Genomic DNA, 27,281 nt, shown 5'->3' on the forward strand with positions numbered 1-27,281 from the left:
TGCAGCAGCCAGCAACAATAGACCCCTCCACCCCCCTCCCACACACACACACACCTAGAACAGTAGATACTCTACAGCAACAATAGGCCTCACAGCAGCACTACAATCCCCAGCAACAGTAGGCCCCTCCAACCGCAGTACATCCCACCAAAAACAATAGATCCACCCCAACAACAAAAGATCCTGCAGCAGCCAGCAACTATATGCCCCTCAAACCGCAGTACATCCCCCCAGCAACAACAGATCCTCCCCAATAACTATAGATCCTGCAGCAGCCAGCAACACCATAACCCCCCCTAGAACTACAGATACTCTATAGCAACAATAGGGCTCACAGCAACACTACTCTCCCCAGAAACAATAGGCCCCTTGAACCGCAGTACATCCCCGCAGCAACAATAGACCCCCCCAGCAATAATAGATTCCCCACCAGAAACACCAGCAACAGTATATCCATCAAAATAATAGATCCTCCAGCAGTCAGCGACAATATACCCAAGGCTGGTGCTGGACTATTTTGAGCCCTAGGCAAGACCACATACTTGCACTTGATAATGAAGATTCTGTGTTTCTGCTAAGCATCTCTGCCTTCCCACAGTCAATATCGGTCACCTCAGGGGCCGATTCCGATATATCGGGGAAAGTGCATATCGGCCCTCGATATACCAGCTTTGCCGATAATCGATCAATCCCTAGTGTGTTACTGGCAAACAGTGCCAGGACAAGGTCATCCAGCGCCCAGAGCAAGGATGCCAAACTGCGCCCCCCCCCTTCCCGTAGGTTTAGGGTCAAGTCGCCCCCCCCCCCCCCATCCCTGCAGTAAACCATTGCGCCTAGGGCAACCATCCCCTCCTGCCCACCCCTTGTCTGCTCCCTCCTGCCCACCCCTTGTCCGAAATATCGACATTATCGGTACATTATCGGTACCCTCAGGGAACAATTCCGATATATTGGGGAAAGTGCATATCGGCCCTCGATATATCAGCTTTGCCGATTATCGGTCGATCCCTAGTGTGTTACTGGCAAGCAGTGCCGGGACAAGGTCATCCAGCGCAAGGATGCCAAACTGCGCCCCCCCCCCTTCCCGTAGGTTTAGGGTCAAGGCGCCCCCCCATCCATGCAGTAAACCATTGCGCCTAGGGCAACCATCCCCTCTTGCCCACCCCTTGTCCACCCCCTCCTGCCCACTCCTTGTCCGCCCCCTTCTGCCCACCCCTTGTCCACCTCCTCCTATCCAACCCTTGTATGCCACCTCCTGTCCAACCCTTGTCCGCCCCCTCCTGCCCACCCCTTGTCCGTCCCCTTCTCTCCACCCCTTGCCCGCCCCCTCCTGCCCACCCCTTGTAAGCCCCCTCCTGCCCACCCCTTGTCCGCTCCTCCTGTCCACCCCTTGCCACCCTCTCCTGCCCACCCCTTGTCCGTCCCCTCCTCTCCATCCCTTGTCCGCCCCCTCCTCTCCACCCCTTGTAAGCCCCCTCCTGCCCACCCCTTGTCCGCCCCTCCTGTCCACCCCTTGCCGCCCTCTCCTGCCCACCCCTTGTCTGCCCCCTCCTGCCCACCCCTTGTCCGCCCCTCCTGTCCACCCTTTGTCCGCCCCCTCCTGTCAACCCCTTGTCCGCCCCCTCCTGTCCACCCCTTGTTCGCCCCCTCCTGTCAACCCCTTGTCCGCCCCCTCCTGTCCACCCCTTGTCCGCCCCCTCCTGTCCACCCCTTGTCCGCCCCCTCCTGTCCACCCCTTGTCCGCCCCCTCCTGTCCACCCCTTGTCCGGCCCCTCCTGCCCACCCCTTGTCCGCCCCTCCTGCCCACCCCTTGTCCCGGCCCTGCTGGCAAGATCTAGAGGTGGAAAAAGAGGGGGGAAAAGCCTAAAAAATAAAAATAAAAAAAGGAAAACAAATGCAGCCATCACATCTAATGAGTTGATAAGCTGCAATATATTACATTTCTGGTTTTGGGTTTATGCTATGGTTAGGACATGCTGGATGGATACTATGGCCGGAGCTGTCCGTTCAGCACCACGCTCTCCGATAGACAGGATTCGGCTGCAAAAGGATTTATTTGCAAATATTGCCACTTGTGTATCCATGTGCGCCCTTAATAATTTATTAAAGCATGACATTTGTTGACGAGCGAGTATATGCCATAAGGAATCAACATATGGATTTTAAAGGAAGCCGAGAAAAAGGAAAACCACAAGAGAAAATGACATCAACCCTGCAGGTCTGGTGGATTATGTAACGGAATGAAGGCCGACGTGGGCAAAGCCAAGGGGAATGACAGAGAGGGGAATAGAAGCACTGAGACAGAAGCAGCTCCCCCCCCCCAACAACACTCCACGGGCTGGAATCTACTTGTAACGCGTCCAATTAATGCGTTCTCCTCAGCTGGAATGGCGAGGTTGAAAACACGTTTTAATTGCAGAAGCAGTTAACGGATTCCTGGGATTGTTGGACTGCGGCGAGTAGCGAATCACAAAAAAAAAATAGCGAGTAATACTTCCTAAAGCGCCTCTTCGCAAGTGTCACACTTTGGGCTCATAATAGAATAGGTGAAACTACAACAAATGATAGAGCCAAGGGAATTCCGGAGAGGAAAATAAATACAGCAGTTCGTGTCGCCAGGAGGCAGCGGCGGCGGTTACTAAATACCACCGGAACGCAAAAAGCCCAAACCGCTTTATTAATAGGTGACCCCCTAATAGGAAAGTTATCACAGATAAACCTGAATATAAAAATATTAAGAGCTTAAAAAATAACTAAAACCATTTTTGTTGGGGAATTGGATGGTGTGGTTAGGGGTTGGATCCTCTGTCAGGTTTTTATGGCTGTCTGTGTCCCATTCAGGAGACAAATCTTCCAACGGGGACACTTGCTCTTTGCTCTGTGACAAAGGGGGGGACTTCCCCCATATGAGATCTTCTCACTTCACCTGTTGTTTGGTCAGAGCCCTGCTGATGGGTTAAAGCGGAGTTCCGGCCACTACATTTTTTTTTCAATAAAAATACCCCGGGACAGTCAGGGCTAGTACATTCCACAATGGATAGCCTCTGTACTGTCCCGGGTCGCACTTACCTTTTAGAAGAAATACTTACCTTGAAAATTTCTTCTCCAGCGCTGCCATCTCAGATGTGGGCAGCTGAAGCCAGCGCGTCCTCTTCTGCGTCCTCTTCCGTGTCCTCTGCTCCCAGAATGTGCCTGCACTGGCCCCGCTCGTCACTTCCGGTGCGGGCGCGTCATCCCTCCACAGCTTCTGGACATGCCCAGAAGCTGTTTAGCAGGGAATGAGGCGCTGTACCGGAAGTGACGAGCGGGGCCGGTGCAGGCGCATTGATTCCTGGGAGCGATGACGTTCAGCGCCCAGGAATCAATGCAAAGAGGAAGTGACGGCACGGGCCGCGGCCGCAGAGGGAGGAAGTGGAAGAAAGGTGAGTATATTTTTCTTCAATAACAAGATAAGTAAACAAAAAAAAAATCTTAACTATCCATTTCTTTTTCAGGTGACCAATAGCAAGCGGATGGCCCAAAATCGATTATGTAGATTTTGTGGCTGGAACTCCGCTTTAAGGACCCTCTACTGCCCTGTCCATCTCTCCTAGAGTAACTGCCTGTCTCCTGGAATCTCCTCCATGCTCTTGAGACTGTGCTGGGAGACACAGCAAACCTTCTGGCAATGGCACGTATTGATGTGCCATCCTGGAAGAGTTGGAAGGCCTGTGCAACCTCTATAGGGTCCAGGTATGGCCTCATGCATGGGCGTCCGCAGGTAGGGGCAAGGGGGGAGGGGGGGGGGGCAAATGCCCCCCCTTGGAATCTCAACTTGCCCTTTCAAGTGGTTGTTAAGCCACTTTATACCGTTCTGTCTGGTCTGTTTAATAATCCTGTGTGTCTGTGTATTAAAAAAATAAGCTGTTCTTTACCAGTTTTCAGAGGGTCGAGCACCGCTCACATGACCCGTTGGCTCTCTCCTCTCCCTGTCTGACAGCTGCCTGCATCGGGCAGGGCCGAGGATTCCTCACTGATGTCAGTTGGGAGGGGAGAGGGAGAGGAGGAGAGAGGCGGCGGGTCACGTGGGCGATGAGTGGCATTCTGAAAACTTGTAAAGAATGCCTTTTTTTATAAAACACAGACACAGGGGCACACAGGATTATTAAACAGACTGTAGACAGGATATGAAACTTTAAATGAAACTACAGCAGCAGGAGGGGAGGGGGTGGGGCACTGCCACAGGAGCAGACAGGCAGGGAGGGAGGGAGGGGGGGAGAGAGGACAGAGGAGGACAGGAGGGCTGCGGATGACAGAGGCACGTAAACTGACCACAGTGTCAGGGCTCAGCAGCCAAGGTATATCGTGGTCAGTTTACAGAGGGGAGGACATAGCCAGGCAGGATAGGGCAGGTATTTCAGGGGATACAAGGGGCCAAATTACACAGCACAAGCACTGCGTTGTATAACATGCTTTAAGTGAACAGGATACATTTTTTTTTTTTAGGTTGACAAAGGCTTTAAAATGAAATGCTGTTTGCTCTTTAAAAATAAATACTCAAAATAAGTATAATGACTAAGCCCCTCCCCTTCATGACATTGTTGAAAAGGGGCGGGGCATGGGTGACCTTAAAAATATGCCCCCCCCCCCCTGAAAAAAGTTCTGCGGACGCCCATGGCCTCATACTACCAGTAGTGACACTGACCCTAGCCAAATGCAAAACTAATGAAAAACAGTCAGAAAAGAGGAGTAGGGAAAAAAATGGTCAGTGGCCTCCACCTGTAAAACCATTCCTGTTTTTGGAGGTTGTCTTATTGTTGCACCTGTTGTTAATTTCATTACCACCAAACTGATTAACAACCCCCCTCTGCTACTTAACTGACCAGATCAATATCCCAGGAGTTTAATTGACTTGATGCTATACTCTGATTAAAAAGTGTTCCTTTCATTGTTTTGAGCAGTATATATATATATATATATATATATATATATATATATATATGTTGTGGCAGGGCGAGCCTGTGCGACTGTTTAATATTGTGTTTTATGCCAGATTTTGTAAGAAGCAAGCACACTAATGGTAAAGGTGTGCTCTGGCTTCAGATAAGAGCCATGGAAATAAATAGATCTCAGAGCCCCACCCTCCCGAGGCAGTCAGTGTAGGAAGGGATCAGTGAGAGAGAGGTACACCTCTGCACTGTGCTGTCCAGGTCAGGACAGACCAAGGCCTGAGCCTGAAAGAGTTCATGAAGGACAATGCATCGGGGAGCTGCAATGAAAGATGTAGAGCTAAGAGACAATGTCTGTGCACAAACACTGAGTCATGTTTGATGGACAGGAGGACCAAAAGGTACTATTTGGAACAGTAAAGCTGCCACGAGAGTCTGGTTGAACATTATGTTTTGTCTGTACTGATGGTGAGAACCCCCAGCATGGGAAGACATATCTATATGAACTTGACCTTCTTTTAAATAAAAGTGGGCAGGAAAGCCCTGAAACTATTTCCGGCGTGGAGTAAACTCACTGTTTTGGCACTACCACTAAGCTACAAAACCCCAACTTGTCCCAATATACTATATATATATATATATATATATATATATATATATATATATATATATATATTGTATATCTGGTGAAAAATAGCCCCGATGGCTCAAACTTGGGATAAAATGGACATGCATTCATTTCAATAGTGATGACTATTTTTTCAAGAGATCACCTGGCAGAACAGAATGCTGCTTGCTCGTAAACGCTTGCCTCTATCTTCTCCTATCATTTAATCTATTCCCTTTATGTTATCCCTTACCCTGATAATGTTTTCATCCCCTATTCTCTTTATATGAACCCTTAGGGCTCATTCACACCATACATGCATGAAAATGAATGCAAACTGAAGGGAAAACCGTGCAGATTTCACTAGCAGAGACATCAGTTTACATCAGCCTTCATGCGCGTCAGTTATGTGCCCTGTTAACACCGATTGTGATGTCACATCAGTTTTTTTTCCCATGCACACATTACAGATTTGTGCGCATAAAAAATCCACACATTGCGGTGTGAACAGGGCAAATAGAGAACAACTGTTCTTTTTTGTGCCCTTGCAGAATGGGTACAGAAAAACTGACGTCTCTGAATCATGCTGTGAATGAGGCCTAACCCTGATAATGTTCCTGGACTCCCTTCCTATCCCTTACCCTGATAATGTTGCTGAATCCCTTCCTATCCCTTACCCTGATAATGTTCCTGCACTCCCTCCCTATCCCTGACCCTGACAATGTTCCTGGACTCTCTTACTATCCCTTACCATAATAACGTTCCTGGACTCCCTTCCTACCCCTTACCCTGATAATGTTCCTGGACTCCCTTCCTATCCCTTACCCAGATAATGTTCCTGACTCCCTTCCTATCCCTTTCCCTGATAATGTTCCTGACTCCCTTCCTATCCCTTACCCTGATATTGTTCCTGACTCCCTTCCTATCCCTTACCCTGATAATGTTCCTGACTCCCTTCCTATCCCTTTCCCTGATAATGTTCCTGACTCCCTTCCTATCCCTTTCCCTGATATTGTTCTTGGACTCCCTTCCTATCCCTGACCCTGACAATGTTCTTGGACTCCCTATCTATCCCTGACCTTGACAATGTTCCTGGACTCCCATCCTATCCCTTACCCTAATAATGTTCCTGGACTCCCTTCCTAACCCTTACCCTGATAATGTTCCTGGACTCCCTTCCAATCCCTTACCCTAATAATGTTCCTGGACTCCCTTCCTACCCCTTACCCTGATAATGTTCTTGGACTCCCTATCTATCTCTGACCTTGACAATGTTCCTGGACTCCCATCCTATCCCTTACCCTAATAATGTTCCTGGTCTCCCTTCCTAACCCTTACCCTGATAATGTTCCTGGACTCCCTTCCTATCCCTTACTCTGATATTGTTCCTGACTCCCTTCCTATCCCTTACCCTGATAATGTTCCTGGTCTCCCTTCCTAACCCTTACCTTGATATTGTTCCTGGACTCCCTTCCTATCCCTGACCCTGATGTTCCTGGACTCCCTTCCGATCCCTGACCCTGACAATGTTCCTGGACTCTCTTCCTATCCCTTACCCTGATAACGTTCCTGCATTCCCTTCCTATCCCTGACCCTGACAATATTCCTGGACTCCCTTCCTATCCCTGACCCTGACAATATTCCTGGACTCCCTTCCTATCCCTGACCCTGACAATGTTCCTGGACTCCCTTCCTATCCCTTACCCTAATAATGTTCCTGACTCCCTTCCTATCCCTTACCCTGATAATTTTCCTGGACTCCTTTCCTATCCCTTACCCTGATAATGTTCCTGCACTCCCTTCCTATCCCTTACCCTGATATTGTTCCTGACTCCCTTCATATCCCTTTCCCTGATAATGTTCCTGGACTCCCTTCCTATCCCTGACCCTGACAATGTTCCTGGACTCCCTCCCTATCCCTGACCCTGACAATGTTCCTGGACTCTCTTACTATCCCTTGCCATAATAACGTTCCTGAATTCCCTTCCTATCCCTGACCCTGACAATGTTCCTGACTCCCTTCCAATCCCTTACCCTAATAATGTTCCTGGACTCCCTTCCTACCCCTTACCCTGATAATGTTCCTGGACTCCCTTCCTACCCCTTACCCTGATAATGTTCCTGGACTCCCTTCCTACCCCTTACCCTGATAATGTTCCTGGACTCCCTTCCTATCCCTTACCCTGATATTGTTCCTGACTCCCTTCCTATCCCAGACCCTGGCAATGTTCCTGGACTCCCTTCCTATCCCTTACCCTGGCAATGTTCCTGGACTCCCTTCCTATCCCTTACCCTGATAATGTTCCTGGACTCCCTTCCTACCCCTTACCCTGACAATGTTCCTGGACTCCTTTCCTAACCCTTACCCTTATTTTGTTCCTGGACTCCCTTCCTATCCCTTACCCTGATAATGTTCCTGACTCCCTTCCTATCCCTTACCCTGATATTGTTCCTGACTCCCATCCTATCATTTAGCCTGATATTGTTCCTGACTCCCTTCCTATCCCTTACACTGATAATGTTCATGGATTCCCTTCTTATCCCTTATCCTGATAATGTTCCTGGACTCCCTTCCTATCCCTGATAATGTTCCTGGACTCACTTCCTATCCCTTACCCTGATCATGTTTCTGGAGTCCCTTCCTATCCCTTACCCTGATAATGTTCCTGGACTCCCTTCCTATCCCTGACCCTGATAATGTTCCTGCACTCCCTTCCTATCCCTGACCCTGACAATGTTCCTGGACTCCCTTCCTATCCCTGACCCTGAGGTTCCTGGACTCCCTTCCTATCCCTGACCCTGAGGTTCCTGGACTCCCTTCCTATCCCTTACCCTGATAATGTTCCTGACTCCCTTCCTATCCCTTACCCTGATAATGTTCCTGGACTCCTTTCCTATCCCTTATCCTGATAATGCCCTAAGACTTTCCTTCCACCACCCACCCTATTGAACCCATAATAACCCCCCTAATTGATCTGCCAATGCTAACGTGTTTGGTTCTGCCAATAAAGCGTACTTAAATTTAATTGATTTAGATTGAAAAAAAAAAAAGGGAGATGGGAGGGGAAGAGAGAGAGTGTGAGAAATAAGACAGAAAAAATTAAGAGAGAGAAAGAAATGAAAAAATAAAAAAAATACTTATACTAATACTTAATACTTACTAAATAAACTATCCATATTTATGATACAAAATATAATGTATGAGCTGAACATGATACAAATCCTTTTTTGAATAACAGGATATGCAGAGTCCAGGCATACAGCACCTTACAACTATATATTGTATGACGTACTTGTCTTATAAGATGTATTTCCTGTGATATCTGTTTATAGATTACATATTTCACACATCCTACAAGAAAAAAAAAAAAAAAAAGCATTTCTACGAACAGTAGCATTGTATGATCTACCTCTGCACACAATACTCTGCACTAACCATCTGCACACCGTTATCTGAGATCCGGGGCCCTCTCTGTATAAATGTGTCAATGAAATGTTTACACTGTGATCCAGGCAGTGCCTTGGTTAAGTAGTAATTCTTGTGATTTACACATACGACTGCAGGAAAGTTGGTGTGTAATATACAGTATCTCATAAAAATGAGTACACCCCCTCACATTTTTGTAAATATTTTATTCTATCTTTTCATGTGACAACACTGAAGAAATGACACTTTGCTACAATGTAAAGTAGTGAGTGTACAGCTTGTATAACAGTGTAAATTTACTGTCCCCTCAAAATAACTCAACACACAGCCATTCATGTCTAAACAGCTGGCTACAAAAGTGAGTACACCCCTAAGTGAAAATATCCAAATTGGGCCCAATCAGCCATTTTCCCTCCCCGGTGCTATGTGACTCATTAGTGTTACAAGGTCTCAGGTGTGAATGGGGTGCAGGTGTGTTAAATGTGGTGTTATCGCTCTCATTCTCTCATACTGATCAATGGAAGTTCAACATGGCACCTCATGAGGATCTGAAAAATCTGAAAAAAATAATTGTTGCTTTACATAAAGATGGCCTAGGCTATAAGAAGATTGCCAAGGCCCTGAAACTGAACTGCAGCACGGTGGCCAAGACCATACAGCGGTTTAGCAGGACAGGTTCCACTCAGAACAGACCTAGCCATGGTCGACCAAAGAAGTTGAGTGCATGAGCTCAGCTTCATAACCAGAGGTTGTCTTTGGGAAATAGAGGTTACTTTTGGGAAGTATGAGTGCTGCCAGTATAGCTGCAGAGGTTGAAGGGGTGGGGTGTCAGCATATCAGTGTTCAGACCATACGCCACACTGCATAAAATTGGTCTGCACAACTGTCATCCCAGAAGGAAGCCTCTTCTAAAGATGATGCACAAGAAGTCCTGCAAACAGTTTGCTGAAAACAAGCAGACTAAGGACATGGATTACTGGAACCATGTCCTGTGGTCTGATGAAACCAAGATAAACCTATTTGGTTCAGATGGTGTCAAGTGTGTGTCGTGGCAACCAAGTGAGGAGTACAAAGACAAGTGTGTCTTGTCTACAGTCAAGCATGGTGGTGGGAGTGTCATGGTCTGGGGCTTTATGAGTGCTGCTGGCACTGGGGAGCTACAGTTCATTGAGGGATCCATGAATGCCAACATGTACTGTGACATACTGAAGCAGAGCATGATCCCCTCCCTTCAGAGACTGGGCTTCAGGGCAGTATTCCAACGTGATAACGACCCCAAGCACACCTCCAAGATGACTACTGCCTTGCTAAAGAAGCTGAGGGTAAAGGTGATGGACTGGCCAAGCATATCTCCAAACCTAAACCCAATTGAGCATCTGTGGGGCATCCTCAAACAGAAGGTTGAGGAGCGCAAGGTCTCTAACATCCACCAGCTCTGGGATGTTGTCTTGGAGGAGTGAAAGAGGACTCCAGTGGCAACCTCTGAAGCTCTGGTGACCTCCATACCCAAGAGGATTAAGGCAGTGCTGGAAAATAATAGTGGCCACACAAAATATTGACACTTTGGGCCCAATGTGGAAGTTTTCACTTAGGGGTGTACTCACTTTTTTTGCCAGCGGTTTAGACATTAATGGCTGTGTGTTGAGTTATTTTGAGGGGACAGCAAATTTACACTGTTAGTGCCGGTTCACACTAGTACGACTTGTCAAGCGACTTGTCAGCCTGACAAGTCGCGGACCGTCGCGGTCCATTGTGTAGTACAGGAACGGTTCTAATAGGAGCGACACAAGTCGCTCCGACTTAGAAAAAGGGTCCTGTACTACTTGGGGTCGACCTCGGAGCGACTTGCATAGACAAGTCGCGCCGAAGTCGCGGTGCACGCGACTTCACAGGTCGCCCCCCGAAGTCGTGCCGCTGCAGTGTGAACCGGCACTTATACAAGCTGTACACTCACTACTTTACATTGTAGCAAAGTGTCATTTCTTCAGTGTTGTCACATGAAAACATATAAAAAAATATTTACAGAAGTGTGAGGGGTGTACTCACTTTTTCAGATACTGTATATACAAAGATATATTATATATATATATATATATATATATATATATATATATATATATATATATATATATATACACACTGTATATACATTATACAATTAATATAGTAATATATATATATAAATATTAATATTATAATTAAAATGTATTTAGAATATAAATCATTACAATTTAGAATTTTAAATGATAAACAAATAATATTTACAATCAGGGTCACAGATAGGCTCTCATTATGGATACAACACAATACACAAAGGGACAATATGCAGCAATCCATTAGCCAATCAGAAGTAAATTGTGTTTCCTAACAAAAGCTTGTTATTGATTGTCGCAATTTGTCACTATGAAAATGATAACGATTCTCTGTGGGATCACCAACAGTGAAATTCTTACATTTTTATTTTATCGTTATGTCACTCGGTGATCGAGATTTACCAGTATTTCAGAAAAATCGCTAGCACCCGACGCTCATAAACGCTTTTCTATGAGATGCTGCAGCAATTGCTATGCTAAGTTACAAATCGTTGTACGAGAGCGATTAGTAGCAGAGTAAAACCCACTGCTGTAGCAAATCGCCAGCAATTCCAGCAATTAAATGGCTGGCCACAAAACAAAACTATTAATCGCTGGAATTAGCAATTTAAAGCAGCTATAAGGCCTCTTACACGCGATACTCCTGTTTAAGCATCTCCTTTTTCAGCCGTAAATTTCAGGCGTATTTGGCTTCTTGAAATGTGCGCATTTTTGCGCATTCGCGTGCATTTTTGTGCATATGCGTTTGTGCAAATTTGCGTCTTTTTGCGCAAATGCATTCTGGCGTTGTTTGTAAAATATGCAAATTAGCATTTTTCAGATCAACAGTATGTTCATTTGTTCTCAATCGCGCGTATTTGCGCACATATGCACGCATTAGGCGTAAATTACTGTCCAAAAGTGCTGATTTTTCTGTTTTGTTCTTACTGAAGAATGCGCGGCGCTCATTTACGTGCCTGTGTACATAGGCACATTACAATGAATGGCCCGTACACACGTACTGATCGTCGGCCGAAAAGCTTCGGTCGACGACCGATCTGCCGATTGTAGGCTTGTTAGTTTGATGCCTCTGACAGCCGTCAGCGCACATTCTGCCGACAAGAATCTGTCATGCAAGCATTAAAATTTTTGTATGCCGACACCAGAACGGCCGATTGTTTGCCAGTCAGTACAGATTTCGGTCGACAGACAGCAGATTTGCAAGACTGGGCATGCTCAGAAAAGAAAAAACACAGGGAAAGTTAACCATCACATGACATCACTTCTGCAGTTGGCTGTAGTCGGCGGACAAAATTCTTGTGCAGTCTTTTGCACTTTTCAACAGACACGACAGCCCAGGGACAAAAGACGGCCGATCTGTCGGCCGACGATCGGTACGTGTGTACGGGGCTTTAGTCTCTGCAAAAAAAAAAGCGCCAAAGTGTCATCAGTCTTAGTGTTCACACTACCGCGACTTGTCAGGCGACTGGTCAGCCTGACAAGTCACGATCCATTCTGTGCTACGGGAACCGTTCTAATAGGAGCGACACAAGTCGCACCGACTTAGAAAATAGTATCTGTACTACTTCGGGGCGACATCAGAGCGACTTGCATCGACTTCCATTATGTGAAGTCCGTGCAAGTCGCGCCGAAGTCGCGGTGCATGCGACTTCACAGGGTCGCCCCCGAAGTCGGATCGCCATAGTGTGAACCGACACTAAAGCAGTTTACTGATCTGATTTAGTCTCTGTTATCTGTGTCCAAATGATTGTTACAATGTCATAAAATGTGTGTATTTCCAATACAAAGTCAGAGTTTAAAGCAGATCTGAAGCCTCATGGCTTTTAAATTGCTAGCATACTGTGTATCAAGTAACAATTGCCATTTTCTTTTCCTTTTTTTTTCTTTTTTTTTTACATAAAATACTTGTTTTCACCTTTCTTTCATATTTTTTCTCAGTGCTGCTGATCTCCTCCAGCCTCTTTCAGTCACTTCCTGTCTACATGCACCCTCTCTAGCATCATTGCCCTGGAACCTCTCCCTGATACTACACTGGATCTCGAGCAGCAATGACCAGCATCCTGATAGTGACCATGGTGGTCCATGCCGGAGTGTGTCAGCATTGGTCCAAACACAAGAGATAAAACTATAATCCTAACACTTTATAAAACTCTGGTCCGACCGCATCTGGAGTATTCTGTCCAGTTCTTGTCGCCAGTCCTCAGGAGGGATGTGTTGGAGCTGGAGAGAGTCCAGAGAAGGGCAACTAAACTAATTAGGGGATTGGAGGACCTTAATTATGAAGAGCGTCTGCAATCGCTCAATTTATTCTCCCTGGAGAAGAGACGCCTGCGAGGGGACATGATAGCAATTTACAAATATCTCAATGGTGATCTCAGCATAGAAAAAAAGCTATTCAGTCGCAAGGATTGCATGAGGACTCGAGGGCATACAATGCGATTCGAGGAGAAGCGTTTTAACCTCAGGCTACGCAGGGGGGTTCTTTACTGTTAGAGCTACAAGATTGTGGAATTCTCTACCACAAGAGGTGGTTTCTGCGGGAAGTATGGTGGCCTTTAAAAGACTGTTGGACGTACATCTCAAGGATCAGAACATTCAGGGGTATGAGAGATGATTACGGCCACACACACCTACACAGGTTAAACTGGATGGACTATTGTCTTTATTCAACCTCAACAACTATGTAACTATTCTAAAATCTTAAAATTATTAGATCACATAAGATTTTAGATTCGTTTTTGTCTATGTGCACATGAGATATTGCTGCATTTATTATTAAGCGCTGGGTGATTGAGTTATAAGTTTTCTCTTAGTACTCGGTCCTTTTTTCTATATACTATGTAACTATGTAACAAGTGAATACAAAACACTGGATACAGATTTTTAATAGGCCGTTCACATCAGTGCTGGAACAAGGCCATCCAGCGCCAAGGGCAAAGATGCCCAACTGCGCCCCCCTCCTATTATGGTTAGGGTCAGGGCACCCAAATCCCTGCAATAAACCATTGCGCCCAGGGCAGCCGTCCCTTCTGCCCACCCCTTGTCCCGGGCCTGGTTCACATTATCTCTGGGCTCGCCTGGTTCGGCAGCACTCCACAAAACGAAGACACCCCTTTAAAACAAAGGGAAACCTAGAGTCGAGAATTCAGGCATATACAGTCCAATGAAAGCACCATAATACCTTCAGACAGTCCAACATTTTTAATAAAATTGGTTCATAAAGTCCAACGCGTTCAGGGGTCCAAACAGACTCCCCCTTCATCAGGGCTAAAAATAAGATCCAAATATAAAAATCATAAATATAAAAAATATCAAGTCAGCTCAAAAATGTCCTTTTTTCCTTGTTTTTGTTGTGGTATCCCATGTAATTGCTTTTCTCTGGTTAACTTGATGTCCCCGCCATGCCTACAGATTGATTCCATCTGGGGTAGGATGGTCAGGGATATCAAGATTTTTATAAAAACTTACAGACCCCTTGTATTGAAAATTACACCAATATTATCAACTACAGCTTATTAATTTGTGTATTGTTGTTCTTTACAAATTAATAAAATTGAAAAAAAAAATTGATTGTAAAAAAAAAAAATATATCAAGTCAGATATTTAAAAAGAAAGAAAAAAATCATAAATATACAATTTATTTATTTGCATATCGTTAGCTTTTTATTTTTATAAAGATGTGCAAATTTCCACGCTTTTGGACAAGGACTGGGCTTGAGCCTACCTCAAAATATAGTCCAAAGGGCTATATCATTAAAGGTAAGGTGAGGTAAATTGGCGCTGCTTTACTGGATGAGAAAAAAATTAATTATTATGTATATATGGAAGGGGTTAAAATGAATTATTCACTGAATAAAGTGCTATTGTGGAATGACGTACGGAAATGACGTAACCACGCACGACGTGTTTCGTCACAGCGGACGTCATCAGGTGCGTAAGTCACACCATGTTCACATTCACTGTGATTTTTAATCTAGAACATTTCTGTCATTTTTTACACTTTTATATATTGTTTTATATATATTTTTTATATATTTTTACTTACAGTGTTTATTGCACTCTTGGTACATATTTATATACACACAATAGCACTTTATTCAGTGAATAATTAATTTTAACCCCTTCCATATATATATAATAATTCATTTTTTTCTCATCCAGTAAGGCAGCGCCAATTTACATCACCTTACCTTTTTATTTTTATATTCATGACTTTTTAGGCCTCTGGATTATTTCTACTATGAACCAATTTTAGCAATTGGAGTTGTTTAGCATGCGTGTTTTGGTTTCCCCTGGGGTTTGCAATGTGACAGGGTGACAACGCAGGAGCACAATAGGGGAAAAGGGACAGAGTGTTGTCACCTCATAACAGGAAGTGCGTGAACAAAGGACCTTCAAGGCAGGATTATAATAAAAGCTGCATAAATTAAAGCCTATAAAAGAAATTAGTCATTGGGTTTAGATCTACTGTAAAAGAAAACGTTCAGGCGTGCTCATGGGAACAGCATTATGGTTAAAAAAATAAATAAATAATAATAAAAATACAAAAATCTACATATTTCAAAGTATACACAATTGTATCTCAATGTTGCTTCTTTTTATATATTCCTGCTTTATTTTTTTCAATAAAATTATTATTGTAAAAAAATAAATAAAATTAAAAAAATCTACGCGGTCACGTTGGAGAAATACACAAGTCCATCAGGTTCATCCAGTGTTATCTACATTTTTTCCTGGATACTCCACCTTGGTGAGCACAGTCTGAATCTAGCCGCTGTGCTATAGCAGGGAAGACCATGGCAGCTGCTATCTGCAGGTGCGATGGGTGCGTTGCCTGATTCGGTCTCTAGGATATGAGCAGCACTGCCTTCTCCACTGATGGAGATGTCCAGCACCCGGCACAGGAGAGAAATCAATGCTAGCTTGGAAAAATGACTGCTCACCTGGTTAATGGTCCGGTAAGGATCGACACACAAACATCTGACCAATTTAATATGGATCTCCTGAACAGAAATCCATCTACATTACTAAACAGATCACAAAGTAGGCTGAATATATAGGAACTCAATGAACCCTCTGCAGAGGATACAGAGCCAATATAGCCCACCCAAAACTGGGTCCCCGGGTCTGTACACCTGCTGTGCCCATTATGAGGGGTTCCCACTATCCCTGGGTTGACTTTTTAGGTCTGCACACCTGCTGTGGCCATTATGAGGAGATCCCACAACCTCTGCACTAAGTTCCCTGGGTTTGTCCTGCTTTGTCCATTATGAGGGGTTCACACCATTCCTGTGCTGAGTTCCTGGGTCTGTTTACCTGCTGTGCCCTTTATGAGGGGTTCCCACCATCCCTGTGCTGAGTTCCCAGGTCTGTACACCTGCTGTTGTCATTATGAGGGATTCCCACCATCCCTCTGCTGGGTTCCCAGGTCTGTCCACCTGCTGTTCCCTTTATGAGGGGTTCCCACCATCTGTGTGCTGAGTTTCCAGATCTGTACACCTGCTGTGGCCATTATGAGGGGTTCACACCATTCCTGCACTAAGTTCCCGGGTCTGTACACCTGCTGTGCCCTTTATGAGGGGTTCCCACCATCTATGTGCTAAGTTCCCAGGTCTGTACACCTGCTGTGGTCATTATGAGGGATTCCCACCATTCCTGTGCTGAGTTCCCGGGTCTGTGCACCTGCTTTGCCCATTATGAGGGATTCTCACTATTCCTGCACTAATTTGCCCGGTCTGTACACCTGCTGTGCCCAATTTGAAGCCTTCCCACAATCCCTGCACTGAATTCCTGGGTCTGTGCATCTGCTTTGTCCATTATGAGGGGTTCCCACCATTCCTGCATTAAGTTAATGGGTTTGTACACCTGCTGTGCCCATTATGGGGGGTTCCTGTCATCTGTGCGCTGAGTTCCTAGGTCTGTACACCTCCTCTGCCCATTATGCATGACTGTTGTGCCCATTATGAGGGGCTCCCACTATCCCTGCACTGTTTCAGTTTCTCTACACCTGCTGTGCCAATTACAAGGGGCGTACACCATCCCTGTGCTGGGATCCCAGATCTGTACACCTGCTGTGCCCATTATGAGGGTTTCCCACCATCCTTGTGCCAAGTCCCCAGTTGTATACACCTGCTGTTCCCATTATGAGGGGTTTCCACCATCCTTGTGCTGAGATCCTGGGTCTGTACACCTGCTAAGCCCATTATGAGGGTTTCCCACCATCCGTGTGCCAAGTCCCCCATTGTATACACCTGCTGTGCCCATTACGAGGGGTTCCCACCATTCTTGTGCTGAGATCCTGGGTCTGTACACCTGCTAAGCCCATTATGAGGGTTTCCCACCATCCTTGTGCCGAGTCCCCCATTGTATACACCTGCTGTTCCCATTATGAGGGGTTCCCACCATCCTTATGCTTAGATCCTGGGTCTGTCTACCTGCTGTGCCCATTATGAGGGGTTCCCAGCATCCTTATGCTTAGATCCCGGGTCTGTCCACCTGCTGTGCCCATTATGAGGGGTTCCCACCATCCTTGTGGTTAGATCCTGGGACTGCCCACCTGCTGTGCCCATTATGAAGGGTTCCCACCATCCTTGTGCTGAGATCCCGGGTCTGTCAACTTGCTGTGCCCATCATGAGGGTTTCTCACCATCCCTGTGCCAAGTACCCGGTTGTATACACCTGCTGTGCCCATTATGAGTCGTTCCCACCATCCTTGCACTGAAATCCCGGGTCTGTGCACCAGCTGTGCCCATTATGAGGAGTTCCCACCTTCCTTGCTGGATTTCCATCAAAAATTATATTTTAGCACATTGAGCTATGTAAAATAACAATCAAACTAAGCTGAATTTACCCTCAAATGCAGATGACCGCAGTGTTTTTTGCTAACGCCGAAATAATATAGAATATACAAAAAATGAATGCTGCCATTGCTAATAACCGCATATCTTCCTGCTGTTGTGTCAGATCTAAATAGATAAAGTGGAAACCCATTGATTTTTTCACTGCTAGTTACTTAGCAATGGCAGCATGAATTTTCTGTATTTTCTATATTATTTCAGTGTGCGCTACAACACTGCGGTCTTTTGCGTTTGGGACTAATTCAACTCAGTTTGATTGTTATTTTACATAGCTTGATGTAAAAAAATATAATTTTTTATGGAAATCCAGCAGGGAAGGTGGGAACTCCGCATAATACGCACACAGCAGGTGTACATTCCTGGGACTTCAGTGCATGGATGGTGGGTGCAGCAGGTGTACAGACCTGGGACTTCAGTGAAGGGATGGTGGGTGCAGCAGGTGTAAAGACCTGGGACTTCAGTACAGGGTTGGTGGGTACAGCAGGTGTACAGACCTGGGACTTCAGTGAAGGGATGGTGGGTGCAGCAGGTGTACAGACCTGGGACTTCAGTGCAGGGATGGTGGGTGCAGCAGGTGTACAGACCTGGGACTTCAGTACAGGGTTGGTGGGTACAGCAGGTGTACAGACCTGGGACTTCAGTGCAGGGATGGTGGGTGCAGCAGGTGTACAGACCTGGGACTTCAGTGCAGGGATGGTGGGTGCAGCAGGTGTACAGACCTGGGACTTCAGTGCAGGGATGGTGGGTGAAGCAGGTGTACAGACCTGGGACTTCAGTGCATGGATGGTGGGTGCAGCAGGTGTACAGACCTGGGACTTCAGTGCAGGGATGGTGGGTGCAGCAGGTGTACAGACCTGGGACTTCAGTGCAGGGATGGTAGGTGCAGCAGGTGTACAGACCTGGGATTTCAGTGCAGGGATGGTGGGTGCAGCAGGTGTACAGACCTGGGATTTCAGTGCAGGGATGGTGGGTGCAGCAGGTGTACAGACCTGGGACTTCAGTGCAGGGATGGTGGGTGCAGCAGGTGTACAGTCCTGGGACTTCAGTGCAGGGATGCTGGGTGCAGCAGGTGTACAGGCCTGAGACTTCAGTGCAGGGATAGTGGGTGCAGCAGGTGTACGGTGTACAGACCTGGGACTTCAGTGCAGGGATAGTGGGTGCAGCAGGTGTACAGACCTTGGACTTCAGTGCAGGGATGGTGGGAGACCCTCATAATGGGTGCAGCAGGTTTAAAGAACTGGGAGCTCAACATAGGGCTGTGAGATCCCCACATAACAGGTACAGTTGGTGTGCAGACCCAGCGGAGGGATGCCACAAGAAGACAGATTCCCTATGAAGTGCTCCTGCTCAGTGTCCCCCCCAACATTAATGGAACATGGAGGTATAAGGTGAAGAGCTGGCAACTCGCCCTTCTGAAAAATGTCACTTTATTACATTGGAGTGTACAAAGTACAGTAGTTTACGCGTTTCGCCAATAAGCCTTAATTATAGCCAAAGCCTATGGTTAAGGCTTATTGCCAAAATGTGTAAGCCATTATAATTTGCACACTCCACTCGATGTAATAAAGTAACTTTTTCGGGAGGATGAGTTCCTAGCTCTTGATTTTATACCTGCACCTCATAATGGACATAGCAGATGTGCAGATCCAGAAACTAAGTGCAGGGATGATGGGGAACAGTTATTGTCAGGGCTTTTTTTCTCAGAAAATAGCTGCAGGAACTCAACCACGACCACATCGTAGGTGGCTCCGACTCTCTCACTTGTAGGGAGATTATCCAGTGGGGGTGTCGGCATCTTGCGGCACCTGCATCCCCCTTGTCCCTGTCCTGCACTCAGTAAGAGCCGCTCAGGAGATCGTATCTGTGGGAGCCATTGGGAGACAAGCTGTCACTTGTAAACCCAGAAGCTGGACTTCTGGGCATGCAAGTGATAGTGGTGAGGAGAGGGCCTGAGCCAGAGATGGTGGAACTGAGTTCCACCACGTTCCAGTTGAAAAAAAAAAGCCCTGGTTATTGTGTAGACCCAGAAACCCATTGCAGGGATGGTGGAGGCCCTCATACGGGGGACACCAGATGTGCAGAATCAGGAAATCAATGTGGGGGTGGCAGAAGCCCCTCATAATGAACACAGCAGTTGTGTAGACCTGTGAACGCAATACAGAGATGGTGGAGAACCCACTTAACAAGTACAGTTGGTGTGCAGACTAAGGGACATGGACAGGGACCTCACCAGTCTCCAAGAAATAGAAATGATCAAGTGGTTTCAGCACCATGGACAGATCCTTTAAAAATATCCAGGCTCTATCAAACGCTTCCAGAGTTTAATTTAAAAATGGTATTTATGATTAAAAAAAAAAAAAAAAAAAACACATTGCATGCGTTGACCATAAAACCCATCATTTCCAGATCACAGCAGAACTCCTACAGCCTGTTGTTACAAAATGTCATGGTGAAGAATCGCTTAGGCAGCATTTTATGGCAGGCTACAGCAAGACTTTAGGCAGAATTTGTACACATTAGAGTTAATGCTAAACCAGTAATGCAGATGATAAGTGTTATTGTAGTGTGGAGCAAGACATGCTCTGATTGTAAAAGGCTTAAGGTCTATAACTGCTGAGCAACTACAAGCCTCAGAATGCCAGTTTGTGATGCTAAAAATAGATAGGAGAATGATGTTGTTGTTTTTTTACTGTAGGTAACAATTCCTGCCCTTTCTCATTACACAACACAGATCATTGTGAAATAACACAATATGGTGTTGTGTGATCTTTGCTATAACCTTGCTTTTACTTTCCTTAGGTATTCAGCTGCAGAGGAACTACAAGTATAAGCACAGCCTTTCTCCTCATTGCTGCTCATTCTAAAGTTTATCATAAGTTGTTAATAGTAAAAGAATAGATTCTACACAAATCCATATTGTTAATAAATTCTAATTAGCTGTGATACAGTATCATCGTATGCTTGATGCAGACCTCTAAATCTTTTCATTTACCACCTTCAGGAGAACTACAAGTCTAATAATCCCCTTAAAACAAGTGATTCAAACACACTGGGACATTCATAACTTGAAGCTTGTGGCAAAATCATAAGTATTAGTGTGTTAGGGAACTACAAGTCTAATAATCCCCTTAATATAGGTAGTTCAAACACAAACACACTAGGGACATTTGTTTGATGAATATACGAAGCTTGTAGCAAGATTATAATTATTACTGTGTTGGAGAACTACAAGTCAAAGCCTGCCTTTTGCACAAAAAAAAGTTATTTTTCCACACTGTACCTTCAGCAACCAGCAAATGACATAATGTTAAAAATACAAATGTGATATCTCTGCAAGGCTCTTTATTTATAGAAGAACTAGAAATGTAAGCATAGCCTCAGCATACATTTTGGAAGTAAACGGTCAGGATAGATTAGAATTGATATAGATATATATTGATATATAATATATATAAAAAAATATATATATATATATAATACCATATATATGTATGTGTGTGTGTATATGTATGTGTCTATATATATATATATATATATATATATATATATATATATATACATACATACACACACACACATACATATACATATATATGGTATTATATATATATATATATATATATATATATATATATATATATATATATATATATATATATATATTTTTTTTTTTTTTTTATTTATTTATTTTTTTTTATCGACAGTTGGGCACAGTTAGAACTTTTTGTCCAAGCTTTCCCTTTGTATACCACATTACTAACACAAAAAAAAAATTAAGGTTAGCAGTTTATACTGTATGTGTATATATATATATATATATATATATATATATATAAGCACCTCAGCATAAATTTTGGAAGTAAACTGCCAGGATAGATTAGAATATATATATATATATATAAATTCTATATATATATATAGAAATTCTATATTATATATATGTATATATATATATATATATATATATATATATATTCTAAATTATATATGTGTATATATATATATATATATATATATGCACACACACACATATATATATATATATATATTATATATATATATATATACACACACACACAAATACATACGGTATTATACAATATATATATGTATATGTATTTTTTTTTCTTTTTTTTTATAGACAGTTGGGCATAGTTAGAACTTTATGTCTGAGCTTTCCCTTTGTACACAGCATTACTAACACAAAAAAAACAAAAGAAGATTGCTAACACAAAAAAAATTAGGTTAGCAGTTAAGTGACAGATAATGTTCTCTATTAGCAACACTCATTGTATTTGCAATAGGCTTCTACTGGCCTCTAAACAGCAAGCAGCTGTTGAACTACTAGTATGAGCAATCCTTTTATATATACAAGCTAATGTTAAAAAAAAAATGTCCAGCAATGCAAAGAGAACAGCTGTTCTGTTGTAAGATAGTATTTTTCTTCCTGCATGCTTTTACAATTTTTGTATACAATGTTTAGTTTTACACTTTCTGAAGAGCTTCAGGCTTTCATGCACACACAACTAATGCAACACATAATGCAATAGCTAATTCATTTAGTGGACGGTGGCAGGATGTGTTTGCAGCAGGTCCAAGAAGGGGCACAACAAGGCTAAGCATGCTTAATTAATTAAAAATCACAACAAAATAGATACCTGCTATTTTAAGAATTCATAATAGGCTCTGGATAATACTGCGGCACTAAGAGGTTATGCATTTAGATATACCTAGACCTTTAGTTCTTCAGCAAACTTTAGACTTACAGGGTACCCTACTCTACCTTATTAACAAAATCTGGCCAAACTTGAGAAGTCCAACAATGCATGAAGTCATCTTATGGGGGTGGTGTGACTCAGTTCTTGAAGAGGGACCACAGCTTTATCCACCAGCTGCTACCTCAGCGACCCAGCCATGTTAAAAAAGGTCAACTAATTAAAGTAGTGGTGATGACAGCATACACTACAACTAATGCAACAAATGCAATAAATGCAGTAACTCATGGACAATGATAGGCTGTCTCTGCGGCAGGTTCAAACAGTTTACTCTTGCTGAGGGGCTACAAGTCTAAGCATGGCCTGCACAGTTCATATTAAATCGCAGTGCAATAGACAACTGATATTTCAGAAGGCTAGGGCTAATTCTAACGCTGTTGTAGAACTACAAGGCTAAGCATAACTTAAAGGTATGCTTATACCTATAGTTCTTCAGCAACATTAGACTTACAAGTCACCAGGCCAAGCATTAGACAAGCAACATATCATGCAGTCACCTTGATGGGCTGGTGTGTTCCACTTTTTCAAGAGGGACACTAATTTAGCCACCAGTGACTCCACCACAATCAAGAAGATCACCTGATTATAATGGTGGGGATGACAGTATATACTAAAACTAAAGCATAAAACAATAATGCATATAACTATTTCATGGACAGTAACAGGCTGTGCTTGCAGCAGGTTCAAACAGCCTTCTCCTGCTGACCAACTACAAGTCTATGCATGGTCTCCCTAGTTCATTCCAAATCACAATGCAATCGACAATTTGCTGTTTCCAGGATTATCGGTAGGCTCTGGCTAGGTCTAATGGGCCATACACACTATAAGATTTTCTGAAGACTTTTTCCTTTAGATTTACCAAAACCAGATAATATGAGGTCAAACCTAAACACTTTCAATTTGTATGCAATCTGGCAGGCCCTTGCACTACATAGAAAAGTAGTAAAATAGTAAATCTGAAGGAAAAAGTCTTCAGAAATGGCCCTTTAGGCTGCTGTAGCACTACAAGGCTGAAATGTATCCTTAGACTTGTAGTTCTATAGCAACTTTAGACCTATAGGTCAACCTTGGTTGCTTTACAAGAGTTGGCCAAGCGCTAGAAGAGCAATTCATGAAGGCATCTTGTTGGGTTGAGATTGACCCCAACTTTAACAACCAGCGCACAACCACACTCAAAAGTGCCACCTAATCATAATGGTGGTGATGACAGTATACACTACAACTGAAGCAACAAATAATGCACACAAAAATAAATAAATAATAAATGGACGGACTACAAGTCTAAGCACGGTCTCTAGTTCAATCCAAATCCCAATGCAATAGAAACTTTGCTGTTTCCATGATTCTCGGTAGGCTCCAGCTAATTCTAAGGCTGCTGTAGACCTACAAGACTGAATGAATTCCTAGACTTGTAGTTCTTTAGCAACTTGAGACCTGCAGGTCAACCCTTGGTTGCCTAATCCACAAGAGTTGGCCAAGCGCTAGAAGTGCAACAAACCCATGAAGGCACCATGTTGGGTTGAGGTGCCTCAATTCTTCAAGAGGGACCCTACTTTAGCCACCAGTGCCCCCACCACACTCCAAAAGTCACCTAATTATAATGGTGGCGATGACAGTATACACAACTAAAGCAACATATAATACAATACAAAAAATATTAAATAACTCATGGACCGACTAGAAGTCTAAGCATCTTCCCTCCAATTTATTCCAAATCACAATGCAATAGACAATTTGCTATTTCATGGATTCTCGGACTAATTCTAAGGCTGCTGTAGAACCACAAGGCTGAAATGCATGCATAGACTTGTAGTTCTTCAGCAACTTGAGACCTGCAGGTCAACCCTTGGTTGCCTAATCCACAAGAGTTGGCCAAGCGCTAGAAGTGCAACAAACCCATGAAGGCACCAAGGTGGGTTGAGGTGCCTCAATTCTTCAAGAGGGACCCTACTTTAGCCACCAGTGCCCCCACCACACTCCAAAAGTCACCTAATTATAATGGTGGCGATGACAGTATACACAACTAAAGCAACATATAATACAATACAAAAAATATGAAATAACTCATGGACCAACTAGAAGTCTAAGCATGTCCACTCCAAATGACAATGCAATAGACAATTTGCTATTTCATGGATTATCGGGCTAATTCTAAGGCTGCTGTAGACCTACAAGGCTGAATGTATGCCTAGACTTGTAGTTCTATAGCAACTTGAGACCTACAGGTCAACCTTGGTTGCCTAATCCACAAGAGTTGGCCAAGCGCTAGAAGTGCAACAAACCCATGAAGGCACCCTGTTGGGTTGAGGTGCCTAAATTCTTCAAGAGGGACCCTACTTTAGCCACCAGCGCCCCCACCACACTCCAAAAGTCACCTAATTATAATGGTGGCGATGACAGTATACACAACTAAAGCAATATATAATACAATTTCAAAGATATTAAATAACCCATGGACCGACTAGAAGTCTAAGCATGTCCCCTCCAAATGACAATGCAATAGACAATTTGCTATTTCATGGATTCTCGGGCTAATTCTAAGGCTGATCTAGAACCACAAGGCTGAAATGCATGCACAGACTTGTAGTTCTTCAGCAACTTGAGACCTGCAGGTCAACCCTTGGTTGCCTAATCCACAAGAGTTGGCCAAGCGCTAGAAGTGCAACAAACCCATGAAGGCACCCTGTTGGGTTGAGGTGCCTCAATTCTTCAAGAGGGACCCTACTTTAGTCACCAGTGCCCCCACCACACTCCAAAACTCTAAGGCTGCTGCAGAACCACAAGGCTGAAATGCATGCATAGACTTGTAGTTCTTCAGCAACTTGAGACCTACAGGTCAACCGCGGTTGCATAATCCATAAGAGTTTGCCAAGCGCTAGAAGAGCACCAACTCATGAAGACACCTTGTAAGTTTGGGGTGCCTCAGTTCTTCAAGATCAACCCCAACTTTTATGGGCAGCCCCCCCCCCCCCTCTCAAAATGGTGACTTACCTATAGTGGTGATGACAGTGATGGCAAAGTAGAAGGAACCAGCAAATTTCCATTGGACCCCAGCTCGGTGGGGTTCAGACTGCATGATGACCAGCTCCAGCTGCCTGTAGTCCTCATTGGTGATATTATATTTCCCTTTCAGGCGGATCTCCTCGGCTTTGAGCTTCTCCTCCTCCCTCATCTCATAATCGGACTCCAGGGCATCAAAGACTGCGGCCCCCACCAGCAGGTAGGTGAACGTGCAGATGATGAGGGACAAGGTCCGCACGTTCTGCCGCTTCATGGCCGCCAGCAACCGGCTGCTAAGGGGATCATGTCCCCCAGTCCTGGTGGTGGAGAGGGCACTGGGAAGTTGCAGACAGCAATGGCTGGGTTGGGCACCTGGAGAGTGGGAGTGGAGTGGGTGGTTGTGGTGATGGTGGTGGTGGATGCAGTGCTGGTGGTCACCTCTCCCCACTCCTTGCTCCTGGTCCTGGGAAGTGGAGAGGCAGAGGAGGCTACTGGATCTTCTGGACCAGGTACCCTGCAGCCTGGAGGCTCTGTGCAGGACTTGCCCAAACCAAGCCGTGCCAGTGCGCAGTGCCATCAACAAGACCACCTTCTGACTTGACTCCTGCCTGCTTTTAGCAAGACCCCCCTTTTTTTTTGGTTGCTTCTTTTCTTTTCTCCAGTAAGAAAGAACTTTAGAAGCTCTGGCTTCTCCAACAAACCTCAAGCTTTAAGAGCCATCATTGCCAAGTTGACCCACAGCGTTGGTGGCTTTTGGATCTCCACCAAGTTGACCCACTTGGTGGCTTTTGGATCTCCACCAAGTCAACTTTAAGGTTTTTCTTGGATGCCTTCTTGTCTTCTCAGCTAAGTCCACCCCACAACTTCTCCAAGCTTGGATTTCGAGACTTCCCCTTCCAACCAGTCCCAGTCTGTACCCCCTAACCACCCTCCCCGTTGGCTTACCTTCACCCACAAAAGCCACCACCGCTCTTCCTTTTTTTTCCTGGACAACCAGATCCTGTAGTCCAAGCACAACCAAAAGTGAAAGCTTTTGGACCCTTCAGCCCACTCTTGTCCCCTTCTTTGCACCCATAGACCAGAAGCAATGCAAAAGGCTTCCGATAATAATCGATGTAAGGCTTCCTGGGCTAAAACCACGTCCTTCTGTCTTATTTTAAGTGAATCTGAACAATGAGCAAACATTTGCCCCTGTGTACATGAACCATTGGCGGTGGCTTTCAAAAAACCCAAGATGCATCCAGAGGAAAGAAGGTAAAGGTCGCCTCCAAGCGCCTCATCCTAAAAGCAATACTTAAAAGATGGCTAAATGAAATTGGGAGAATTGGAAGAAGTAAAACAGCTTCCTTCAGCATGGAACCAGCAATGTGCAGTCAATTGAGACCAGTCCATACAAAGCGTCTCCTACCTTGGGCATCCTTGGACCAGCAAGCGATTAAATGTCATTGTCCCAAAGGGTTCCTTAGATTCCAAAGTTTAGTAGTCCTCTCCTGGTATTTTTTTAATTTGTCTTATGGATAGGAAGGCAGGCACAGATACAAGTAAACCCAGAAGTACTCCAGTAAAAAAAAAAAAATACTCAGAAATCCCTCCA

The 27,281-nt window shown here is 44.5% G+C and overlaps 1 protein-coding gene across 1 annotated transcript in view; it reads right to left on the reverse strand.

Moving 5' to 3' along the window:
• Positions 1–26,400, reverse strand: part of KCNK9 (potassium two pore domain channel subfamily K member 9) — a 235,215-nt gene extending 208,815 nt beyond the window's left edge. The window contains exon 1 of the mRNA XM_082257410.1: positions 25,679–26,400. Within this exon, the coding sequence (XP_082113536.1) occupies positions 25,679–26,264 (586 nt within the window). The 5' untranslated portion in view covers positions 26,265–26,400. The remainder of the gene's footprint in view (positions 1–25,678) is intronic.
• Positions 26,401–27,281: the final 881 nt, after the last annotated feature.

The sequence above is a fragment of the Pelophylax lessonae genome (genome assembly GCF_965119305.1).
Source record: "Pelophylax lessonae genome assembly, chromosome: 5".
NCBI classification, from domain to species: domain Eukaryota; kingdom Metazoa; phylum Chordata; class Amphibia; order Anura; family Ranidae; genus Pelophylax; species Pelophylax lessonae.